Source organism: Apteryx mantelli, chromosome 12, assembly GCF_036417845.1.
Source record: "Apteryx mantelli isolate bAptMan1 chromosome 12, bAptMan1.hap1, whole genome shotgun sequence".
NCBI lineage: Eukaryota > Metazoa > Chordata > Aves > Apterygiformes > Apterygidae > Apteryx > Apteryx mantelli.
In genome coordinates, this window is record NC_089989.1 from 27,159,751 (window position 1) to 27,172,382 (window position 12,632).

The 12,632-nt window shown below is 39.6% G+C and overlaps 1 protein-coding gene across 1 annotated transcript in view; it reads left to right on the forward strand.

The window, feature by feature from the left end:
* Positions 1 to 12,632, forward strand: part of GRM7 (glutamate metabotropic receptor 7) — a 350,262-nt gene that overhangs the window by 103,897 nt on the left and 233,733 nt on the right. The window contains exon 2 of the mRNA XM_067303664.1: positions 8,560 to 8,776. Within this exon, the coding sequence (XP_067159765.1) occupies positions 8,560 to 8,776 (217 nt within the window). The remainder of the gene's footprint in view (positions 1 to 8,559; positions 8,777 to 12,632) is intronic.

Here is a 12,632-nt window from a genome sequence, read left to right on the forward strand (position 1 = left end):
CTCCTTAATTGCTACAATTATTTTTTCTAGAATAATTCATAATAACAGTACTTTCTCATTCCTGAAAAGGAAGCAGGAGAGACCTTAAGGATATTGAAAATATTCCCAGCTTGCCATTTTGATTTTAGTACCCTGACAATTATTCTAGGGATGAAGTTTGATTTATGTGCCTGGAAATGGGCTCTTTCATGTGCCCTTTTTAGGTCTCAGTTGAATTTAAAAACAGTTTCATTGGATTAGAAGGCCAGTGGCACTTACACTTTGCGTTTGAGAAAAACCAAAGTAGCAGTGGAGGTGTTTGTTTCGGTAATGGAGTGCATCCATTATAATACTGGGAATCAAGGAGCTGCAAACTTTGGCAAAGGTCTCATTAACCAGAATCATTGTTTCTGAAATACCAGGGTACACTAGGTTGTTCCATTATTTCAGGATGGTTAATTGTCAGGATATCGGATCAGTGGTGTATCACTGTCTCATAACAGCTCTGTTAAGGTCTATTACTGCATCTTTCAATTGCAGTAAGTCCTTTAATAGGCCTAGCCTTTCCCTCTTAATTTCCACTCAACAGTCTGCATGGATCTTCTAGTGTTTATTCATTATGTATAGAAACTGAAGAATATACTGCAAAGCAAGACAATTCAGTGCAATGAAATTACGGAAAAAAGAAATGACCTTCTCCCTTTACTTCTCCGTGTGCTTTGTGAGTCCATTACTCCTCCTGACACTACTTTATTCTCCTATCACTGTGTCACTCTTGAGTTATCTGATACTAAGAGGTCCATACAGCAGTGACCCTGTCCTTGATGATGTGTCAAGCACACCTATAGCTCTCCAGAGACAGGGAATTTTGCCATCCTGCTTAGAAACTCCCACAAAAAAAGCTTAAATGAACTTTGGGAGCTCTGAATTATGTTCTCAGTTGAAGATGGTGAGCACTTCTGAAAATCTCTCTTTTAAAATGCTTTGAAAAAAGGGATTTACTATGTTTGATTGACATGTTAATAGTCATTTTGGTCTATAAGATTGTGTTCAGGGATGACGCACTCATCTATTAACGTCACGTAAAATGGTGAGATAGGTGGAATGGTCCAACTTATATATAGACAAAATTCGTATAAATTAATGATTTATTGGGCTTGTTTTCTTAGTTTTCCTTTTGTTATCTTGATATTTCTGTTTTATTAAATGTTCTCCTCTTCCAGGCTCAGCTTCCCGTTGTATTTGTTCTCGTTTATATTTATATTTCTGTACCTTATGAAATATCTATCCATTTCCCTTGTAGGTGATTGTGTTGATCTCTAATACATCATTAGGAATTCACTGTGGGATAAAATAAGAGAGGTGGTGATCTGAGCAAATAGGACCTTGTTTGAACACCGGTAGCTTTAGTAATTGGTAAACAGAGTGAGAAAAACTGAGGTGAACTGTAAATAGATGAATGTTTTTGAAAATTTTCTGTTATACAAATACTCTTCTTTAAACGTGCTACTTTTGTTCACTGCTCAGAAGTATTTGCTCTTGCAGTGTAACTTTTGAAAACAACAAAGTTTGCCATACTTAAACAGGTTATACAATATAGTGGAGCTGTACAGATCTATTTTTTTATTGCTTTGAAAATTGAATTACATGAAAACTTTTTTGTTAATTGTTTTGCCTCATTTTTTTAATTGTCAACATTTGATTCTTGAGTGTAAAAATCAGCTGGAAATGTAGTACTTCTAAAATTTCATAATAGAACATAATAGGGTGAGATTATCAAAGCACTTTGGTAAGATTTGTTCTCATCATTAACTAAGACTGTAAGGAGTATTATTCCCTAGTCTTATAAGAGGCCTAGAGTAAGAATTGCAGTAATATTTGTTTTCATATGCACCTTTCAGGACAGAATCCCTGGAATAGGACACGTTGCTAGATTGGCAGCTTCTGAAAATATATGCAGAGCTATCAATTCAGCGGTGTTTAGTTTTTGGAAAGGTTGGCAAAGAAGCGAACAAGCCAATGGTGCTGTTTTTCATGTCTCCTCCCGTAAATTAGCTGGCCATGCCAGGGTGGGGGTTGCCTGGTAGGACGTCCCAGCACCCGAGCGAGGTGCGAGCCCCGGCGGTGGCGCGTCTGCAGTTGGTGAGTCCCACTCTTTTTGTGAGTCCAGTGAGATGACAGTGCCAGCGAACACGCACGGCGCAGCTGCTGGCAAACTGGAGGGGACGAGGATCTGCATTCAGCCCTGATGGAAATCAGCGGAAGGGTTTGTTCCTCGTCTCTGTGCAAGCTTTGAGTCATAATCCCATCTTCCTTTGTATCTCTCATAAATTTTTCTTCATGTTAAGAAAAAAATGAAAATGAAGAAAATGTAGAAGAGTTTTGCCCAGAGAAAACAGCTAGTTAGAAACTTCAAATAATTTTAATTCAAGGCAATAAAAACAATTATATGCAGTTCACGGGATATTGAAGCTGTTTGTTATGCAATTTGAGATGTAAATGGTGAACAAAGAGTAGTTGTACTAACTGATGATTAAATCCTGACATGAGAAATTTCTACATGAATAAAATCTGAGACCTAAACAGATTCAAGATTGTTAGTCATCCATCAGTTCACACCAAAGAATTTTGCAGCCAAGTGAAAAGTCTTCAGGCATCTTATTTTTGTAAAGTAAAGTTATTGGCAGGATTTTGCAATTTGTGTAGACTGACAATGCACTGCCAAATAAGATGAGTTCAAGAGGCTTTATCAGAAGAGGATATTTTTTCTTCTATTGTCAGAAAATCATATTAATAAAACTTAATAGGAAGTTGAAAGTGAAATTGCAGCAAACTGTGAACTTAATATTACCCTGGTGGGAGCTCATTAATATCTCAACAGGTATACTCATGCATTATCTTAATTGCACATGATCCTCAGGGAAATTGCCTTTTCTGAAGTTTTCTGACAACTGTCCTTTGGTGAGTGGGTTCAGGTGCACCATTTTATTAATCCTTTAATAGGTTACTGAGGAGAAGATAGCGTAACTCCATCACATTTAAAGTAGCGCAGGAGTAATAATTGTTTATGTGGTTCCACTGATTTGCAAGGTTCTTTGCAGAGTGAGTGCAGTTGTAGGCAGAACCGGGAACTAGGTCGGATGCAGGTGTGAGGGTGTGAGACAGGGAGCCCGATGATCCCAGGAGCTGCTGCAGCCTCGGAGCGAGCTGCCGTCCCTGCCCGTGCCGGAGCTCAGCCGTGTTTCCAGGGGGGATGCGCAGCTATTCCTGTTGTTTTTGCTTGAGGAGGAGGGTCTGTTGAACACTGAGAGAACCAGGATGAGGCATAAGGAGACAATACAAAGGCAGTCTGAACTGGAATAAGGTGCTTTAAAATAGCAGATGTACTTTCTGTACAGGCAGGAGCTGTAGGTATCCTGGTAGATAACGGAGGCAAAGCGCAGGTGAGACATCTGTTCAGATGGATGTCTGCTGCGCTAAAAGATCGATTCTTGGTATGTTCAATGTGGATGTGTATGGGGAGAAAGGTGGATAACGTACAGATTTTCCCCTAGAGCGGCCCCCCACAAAACTCATCAAGTTTGTCTTTCAGTTGCCTTTTACTCTGAAATTTCTAGTTCCAGACCTGATGTTGGAAGATGTTTAATGTGACTTAGCAGACCATCGGAAACATGTTTTGCTTCTTAGTAGATTCTCTATTGTGCCTTTTAGTGCTCCTGCTCGCAAAACAGACCCAGCTTTTCAAGCAAGTCAACCAAGTGTGATGAAGGGATCCAGAGAGAGCTTTCCATTAACAGAAGAAAATGAAATAAATGAAGAATAATGTTCAATGTTAAAAATAAATTAACATTAATTAATCCCTGACAAATGCAATGTTCCCATTAATCATTCACTATTAGTGTAATCAGAGCATCAGCTAGTCAAACAACATGTAAAGCTCTTGAATGTGACGTTTGCTATGATCTTGTAAAAAAAAGTCTGCCTTCAAAAAAATCCGCCCCTTGCATTGCTGATCTGCTTAGTCATTTACTGAAACGGGAGTGTCCCTCCGAAAACTGCACGTACAGCCTTGTCTTGTTACGCTGCTAAAGGCTCTCGGATCTGTCTGCCTGTGTCTTCTCTGGACCCCAGCAGACGGGAGCGCTCGTCGGACAGGCACTGGCAGCTGTGCAGCAGAGCATGTGGAGGAGAGCCGTGGGCTGTTCTTACTCCCTGCGTCGTTGTGTAAGGGCCGGGGGATCTTTATCCCCTGTGCTTTATGGATCACAACTCTTCTGCCAAAATGTTAGAGCCATTTGGAAAGTGGAATGTAATTCCCTAAAGCTTTTGATGTTTCAAATGTGTCTCAGAGTAGAAAATAGAAAAATCTGATGGAACAGAATGCTTGCTTCTTTAAACAGAAGTTTGAATATGTGATGATCAAATAGGAAGTACCAGATTATATCAACATGAAAGAAAAAAAATTTAGAAGAGACAGAAAATATTTAGATGGTTAATTAAAAATATATATATTCAGTGCTATGATGAAGCTTTCTCCATAACAAATCTGTTCAAAACTAGCTCTGATTTAACTTTTTTTTTCCTGGAAAATTGAAAATTGTCATTAGTGTGATATTTACTCATGAAATTATGGGGCTAAAACTGAGACGGACTTTAAATCATGTTTCAAAATATATTATGTAGCAAAAAAAACCCCATAAAAATTAGGATTCTGTTTATTTTCCAAGACTGAGGCATTTCATGCCTGCTTTGAAGAGTCCAGAGTGAGGATCTTTGAAGTTCGCCCCTCTGATTCATAGCAAATAGATCTGAGCTTGCACTCCCTCCCCTTTTGGGCCGGTGCACCCTTCAGCCTCTCGCTTTTTGCTGGCCAGGTTACCCCTGCAGTGCAGTCTCTGTAATGCTTGCTGGATCTGTTGACACCCTGGCCCTGCCCATGGCAGCGGGATGTGATGTCTCAGGTGGGACCCTTGCAGGATCCAAAGGAGAATGAGTGTGGCTTAAGAGAGGAGTGATGGGTTTAAAAACCTGTTAAAATGGGGAAAGGGAAGTGTGAACTTCTTTTTTTGAGGTGCCACCTATTCAGTTTGTGACTTGGTGGAAATGGGTGAGTTTTCCAAGCTGTTCAGAGCAGAGGGCAGCTTAGCCATTGCTAGCTGATGGCTTTTGTTCATGAGCCTGAACTGTGCCAGCAGTTTCCAAAACCAAAACAGAAAGTAAACTGGCAGCAATTGGTACCACTGGGAGCATGCTGAGGGGGCACATTAGGAGCAGGACTATGTTTAAGGTTGTCTTTACTGCCCAGGCGTCATAAACAGGAGACTTCTGTTTGTAGGACTGACAGTTCAGCGGTTTTTTGGAATGCTAAATGCAGGTTGCTAAATGCCTGCGTCCAGCGCTGCGTTCTTGGCCCTGCAGCAGCGGTGGTGTTTGCGTGTGCCGCCCTTGTGAGCGAGCTGGGAGGGCGGCAGCCGGAGGGCAAAGAGCGCCTGGGACGCAACAGCAAACACTCGAGAGAGGTAATCCAAGGGGATGGGTTTAACCCATCTCCCCTGCCTGCCCTTGCATGGTCAGACTATCTTGTTTTTTATTTTCAAGGGGACTTTAAAATTCACAAGAGCTGAAGGTGCATGTCTGTAAGTGTAATTGGTGAGCAGCGATCAGTAGGTCGCAGTGTGTGTTGTCTCTCAGTTGTTGGTCTGATTAGGAGTTAATATGATGTTGTGTTTTTCAAACTAAAGTCACTCTGTAAAAACAAAACAATAACCAAGAGGAACATATGGTGTAAAGTATGGGAGAATGGTTTCCATTTGAGTCTGTGGGACACTTGTCCACATCCAAGGGGAATAGATCTGAGTGTTAAAAAATGAACGGAAGAAGAAATGTTGTATTGTTTTAGCTGATGCAAACAGATGTTCAGTTTGTACATCTGGGATGCTGCCTGGCTGTGGAGGAAGAAATACAGGAAGGGAACACATAGGTATCTGTAAGATGCTCTGACGTATTGGACAAAGTTAAACTGTAATGGCTGCAGTAAATATTATAGCTATTTAATTATTTTTCTCCTGATATCCAAATAAAATCTTACTAAAATTCTTCTCTTCATACATATCACTTCACATTGTTTTTAGATAACCTGTAAGAAATATTAGTAAAAAAGCCATGGATGCTTTTACTACTGCAAGTGATTGCAAAAGCTGGAAGTGTTTTATGGACAGAGAAAAAAGGCTTAAAACCCAAAAAGTCTCCTAAGTAATATAAATACTGGAGCAAATTCCACAGATAGTTTGCTTTTTGTAAAGGTGCAGAATATGGTCCTTTTTGATTTTTACCTAAAAAAGCAGTTGTTGGCACTGTGGAATGCAAACACTTGTCTGCAGATAAAATGCATATTACATCTCTTCTTCTATTTATAATTTACAAAACCCAGCACACTGCTATCTCAGTATGGCTCAGTATCTGGGGCTGTATGTTGTATACTGGATGCTTGGCTAATTAGTAATGGGTAAAAAGCACCTATAACGTCAGCCTGGTTAACTGTTCTACTTAATATAATGCCATCAAATGAATAGACAAACTAAGCTGATATGCAACTGAGCAATCTCTTTTAACTGCATTTTACAAATGTGAAGAGAGCTATCTTAAAATGTCACCAATTATTTATTAAACAGTGATTGTAGACACAGACAAATTAGGAATTTCAGTTATTTTTGAAGGCCACCATGTAATACTGGTCAACATCATGCTGTGTTCTTCCTGCCAGCCTGAATTTTAACTATTTAAATTTTCTGCGACTCCAGCATTGGAAGGTCTTGCTGGCAACATGCTGTCCGCAACCCACAGATCTAAAGTAAATCTGGCAAGGCTTTGTAGATGACTGCTGTCTTACATTAAAAGCCTACAGCATCCCAGCTTTCTGCATGATTAGCAATGTCTTTTTGACATTAGTCTTTTAAAACATGGGATGGATCTGCCAGATGAGTGACACAACACATCCGAAAGAAGGACTGTTCCAAGTAGTGGTGGATTTGATTCTCTAACATACATAATGACAGCCTTAACACCAGCTAAAAGTTAAGCATTTATTTAGGTTTAATAATTCATAACAGCTAAGAGTGATGCTACACCAGGGACCTGATTCAGCAAAGTCACTGTGCACAGGATACCGCTGGTGCGGGGAGGATTTTGATCAAGGGCCATAAACCGTGTTTGGCTCTAGGCCATGTTGAATGAAGCTACACAGATCTTAAATAAGTCATGTACTTTGTTGTGGTTTATAATAGAATAGTAGATATTACTTTTAAAGATAGGAACATTTCTCAGCAATTTTAGGGGTGTTTAGTAATTTCATATGCTTTAGTTAAGTTCACCTATCTGCTGGGTCTTCAGCATCATTTTTGCTTTACAGATCCACTTTTATTCTGCTGTAGGACTTGTTAATGTAGACAGTGTGCGTTCTCTGGAAATGCTGCATTTGCTCTCATGTGCTACTGACCTCTGTGGGATTGAAGGCGCTGAACCCTTTGCAGTGTTGAGCCTGGGGGAATATAATGTTGATTCTTCTGAGAAGCCCAGAAGAGCTAATAAATACTTGTAGGAATGCTATGTAGAGACAGAATATGAGAATATTGAAGATGCCTATATCGAGGCATGAAATACTGACCTTTCCACAATCTAGATCATTTAAAATATATTATCGTGTTTGTGGATATTACAAATCCTTTTTCATCCTCCTTGGCATCTCAAGTGAGGATTATGGAAGGCTCCTTAAAATAAGGAACAGTCCCAGACTGTTACCCAAAAAATTGCACAATGTATTTTGGGATTAAAGAACTGTCAGCTGATAACTGCTTGGGGGCCTTTGTTATCAAGGAGAAAAGAACCCTAAACAATATTCTAGCCTTTCCATTAACCGTCAATCTCCATCACAGTCTGCAGTGAGAAGAAAAAGCAATAGCTGGTTTGTCATGGACAGGTAGTGGTTTAGGACAGAGCTGACTAATGCTCCAAGTGACCTGGTTGTATTTCTTCTAAGGACAGAGATTGCCATGCTTAGCAATCTTCATTACTGGTCTTTATCAAAAAGACTCAAAAATAAAGATCCTTTTGTTTAAAACTGGAGTTACAATTTAATGTTTAAGAACCTCCTCCAGAAACTGATAAAAGCTCTTTGTGGCACCAGTGAGGACAGTGTACATTCAAAGTCTGTTGAACTCAGGATCCCAGATGATCTGATGCTAGTAAAACCAGAATACCAATGAAAAGGACATAGCAGGAAAAAAATGGTTTGTATATGCTGTATTTGATTAAGATTGCCTGAAAGGAAGATATTGCGAGTGTACAATATGTAAAGTTGTTTTAAATTGACTAATGGCTTTTTGTATAAATTTCCACTTGAAATCACTGAAAAGATTGTTTCTTTGACTTGTACATTGTAAAGGAACATGATAGAGAACCACAGATGGGTACAGGGAAGACAAACTGAGATTCAGCTAAAGCTAACTGCTTTAGCTAACTGCTGCAAGAAGTACAATGAGTATATGAATATGTATATTTATCAGAAATTATTTTTTTCTACAGATCCCGCAAATCAGTTATGCCTCAACTGCACCAGAGTTGAGTGATGACAGGCGCTATGATTTCTTCTCGCGTGTGGTTCCTCCAGATTCCTTCCAAGCGCAAGCAATGGTGGACATTGTAAAAGCTTTGGGATGGAATTATGTATCCACTTTGGCATCTGAAGGGAATTATGGAGAAAAAGGAGTCGAGTCCTTCATGCAAATTTCCAGAGAGGCAGGTAGGCAATGCCCACCCTTCCTCCAGAAAATGCTGTTATCTTGTACCAACTGTTATATATATATATTTTTAGAACATATATATGATTATAAAGTTGCTCCAATTTTTTGCAATTCCTTTGTAATGGCTCCTAGTTACTCATGCCTAAACTTCTTATTGAGTTTTAGAGAGTTTGAAACCTTAGTGGTTTTCAGTCATTTCTGGAGAAAATAGAAAATACTGAGTTTTATCAAGCTCCTGGTATTCCACCAAACAGCATTATATTATGTTGACATGGGTAGAAGTCAGATTTTAAAATACTGAGCTTTTATCTTGTCACAGCTAGAAATTCTCTGAAGGCTCCTTGTTATTAGACATTGACTTGTGTCATGCTATTGTTGTTCACCTTTCAAATTGCTGCCTGATTTTTATATAGGTTTTCTTTAGCATTTCTGTTGGCCAATTCGGTTGAGAAAATTCATGCTCTTTTGCTTGAAGGCCCAGAGATAATAGGCAAACAACTTCAGTCACAAAGATATACCTGGCAGTATGGTGTGAGGTGTATCAGCCGTTTGGTGCTAGGTGATTCACATTTTTCTCTTAAATGTTTTATTTAGTGGTATCCCAAGAAGGCCCAACATTAAAAATTAATATTTTCAGTGTTGGATGATGTTGCTTGTCTGTTAGTAATGTTCCAAGAGCACAAGGAAATGCAGTGTCTTGCATGGGGTCAGGCTTATGTGTTGAACCATCACAAGTCTGTTGACAGAAATCCCTAATTCTACAGTTTGTTTTCCTGTTACAGTAGAAAACAGAGCAGGCTTGCCTTAAAGGTGTGGCTGCTTTGTCAGTATTGCATAACAGTCCCCTCTGTATATTCATGTTCTTATACTGCTAACTTGCTCTTCAGGGTAAAGTAGTTCTAAATTTCCCTGGAGACACTAGAACGTAGGAGGACTTTAGATGGCACTTCAGGGAATACAGATATAAATCCATGACAAGCTAATTTGCAATCCAGAATCATTAAGGTTTGTAAATTGAAATGTTTGAAATTGATTCTTTTGCTAGTGAGGAAAAATAATCAGAAGATGTCATTCATGCAAGCCCATCTCCATAAATGTACAATATATCCTGATATGTTACAGAGAATCATGAACACATCATCATTTTAGAAGAATAAGTTCTCTTGTATTCTGCAAATGGAATTCATGGATCTAGCAGCCTGTAGCTGTCCTGGCATCATGTTGAATATAAATGGCATAACTCAAACTATAATTCGCTTACTGAATTACATAATTCACTAGCCAAATTAATAAGTGCATATCAGTCTGAAATGAAAGAACCGGAATGGGACAGACATTTCTTTGAAGCAGCCACCTGAGGTTTCCATTTTCTTTGTTGTTATAAAACCAGTCCCACAGCACATACTGTGCTTTTGTGAATTGTCTGCGTGATCTGCAAGGTGGCATGTGTCAGCTTGCTCCCAAACTGCCAGGGAGTAGCTGACTGTCTCATCTGTCAGCATAATCCAAGAAGTGAAAAAGGAGGAAGGCTGTACTTAAAGCAAGGGACTTTAGGAAGGAAAATCTGGAATTGTTTCATTATGTTGATATTACAGAAGGAACCTGTATTTGCATAAATTTTTTTGTTCGTTTGAATGCATATTTATGTGGTATTAAAGAAAATGCTTTTGGATTTAATACCACAGGAAGTGACAAAATGCCAGTATTCATTATAATTTTAAATTAACTTTATTTGCAAATATCCACTGTTGCAAAACGATACAAGAAATGTGTTCACAGATCAAGGACAAATTCTAGCTGAATAATACTGTATCATTTTATAAACTTTCTGTAGAATTAAATTAATGGTAGGAGTTCTCCATGTAGTCAACATATAATTCAACATACTTCATGAAAAACAGCATAAAACCAAAAGAATGCCCTACTCAAACAGCTTTGCATGCGGGGTGATACAGGTCACTTCTACAAAATTTGGAAGCTCGCAGGGAGAGTGCAGAAGCGTTCCTGCGCCCAAGCAGCCTCTCTTGTCTGGACACTCGCACAGTGCGATCTTCAGTGCTCCTCTGATTCAGCACAGCAGCATTTTCTTTTTAAGGTTGCACTGCATTTTGTCTGTGTTAGGCAGATAAAGCCTAGGTGCTGTTCGGAGGGGATTTGGCACCTGGCAGCGCGCTCCCTAGCTTTCCCAAACCCTGGGAAGTACAACAGTGTCCTGTTGTCTAAGCGTGTCTAGCTTTCGGGCAGCATGTCCCAGAGGCAGTTACCGTCCCGGGTCCCTTTGGTGAGGCAGCATGTCCCTAGCCCCAGGGTGAGCTGTGCTCTCTTCTGGGTGATGTCTAGGGGGCTGTTGTGACGTGATTCTCCTGAGCTTTGACGATGGAAAGCGTACAATATTTTTGGGGTGGCCTCACAACCGTGTGCCACTGCAGGGTGCACACAGGAGACCGCGTGGCCCACTGCACCGGAACACGGGATGGCGCCACAGCCCCCTCCTGGAGACACTTTCTTTCATGTCTTTTATTCAAAATAGTCAGTTAATCAGACTTAGGTGATTACTGCAATATCAGAGTCTGTAATGAGCCTTCCATAGAAGCCACAAACATCTTTATTTTTTCTGATTCATGGTTGTAGCGTAGTTTTTAGCTGCTTAATCTATTTATTTAAAAACATTCAAGTGGTCAAGAGCTGTCTGTTTAATCAGGAACAAAAGGATAGATGGCTTCACAAAACAGAAATATTACCAAGGTCAATGCATTTAAAGTGTTAAATATATTTAAATGGGGCCAAAAATACATGGCCTGACTGAGGTGTATAATATAAAAATATCTTCACAAAAACAGCCAAGCATGGCAGTGTATGTTGAGCTATCATAATAATAAAGTGACCATGAGGAAATGGAGGGAGAGAGATTGTGGTATCGATGCTGCTGCTGCTGTGTGAGTAGATTAACATTGCGCTTAGGGGTGCCAGCCACAACTCTCACTAATTAGAAAACTCGTGCCAGAAGCAACAACAATGCAACAACAGTGGGAGGAAGTTTTTCCTTAGTCAAAAGATACTATTTTTCTGAAAATTAGGGAGGTTAAAAGGTTTATCAATCCTTTCTAACCCAGAAGGCATACTCAGAGTATTCTCTAGTAAAACTGAGAGGATGGAGGACAGGAGAATTGCTTACATAATAAAATAGAGTTTACTCCACTTTCCAGTGAGCTAAAACATTCAGTATTCATCAGGAACACTTGTGTTATAAGAGTTGTCCATTTAGATTTTGTGATTTGGTCTTACTCACAAGTTGGATGCTGTGTGCATTGAAACAGTTGCCTGCTCAAATCAGATGTTAGCACCCAAAAAGACTGCAGTTAGAAACATAAATACTCTTTGCAGAAAAACAATGTGTATGTGCAGACAGATTCATAATTCGTGTACTCTCAAACTCAGGAACCCAGTATGCAAATAAATAACTAAAAAGTAGTGGCAGAATAATCTCTGTAGCCTGGTGAAAGTATGTGAATGAAGTATGTGCATACATAGCTCCAGCTTTTTTTTAGTCCTGTCTTCTTCTTCTTCATGCTGCCTGGGTAGTGACATGAAGATCCAACTTACTGTTTGAGATTTTTGCTGGCTTTAGGGATTTCATAACTGGCATGACTCCTGCCCCAGGTGACCTCCTTTTAACTAGCAGAAGAATCAAGTTGAGGAACAGAGTGGGGAGGGATGTCAAAGCAGAGGTCGTTATGTTAGTTCTTAAATATGCCGTCCTTGAGGATTTATACTCCTCTGCCAGGAACAGGAACAGCCCTGGAGCGGAGTAATTAGTCGAAGTTTGAACATACTGGAAATAAGCAGTCATCATTA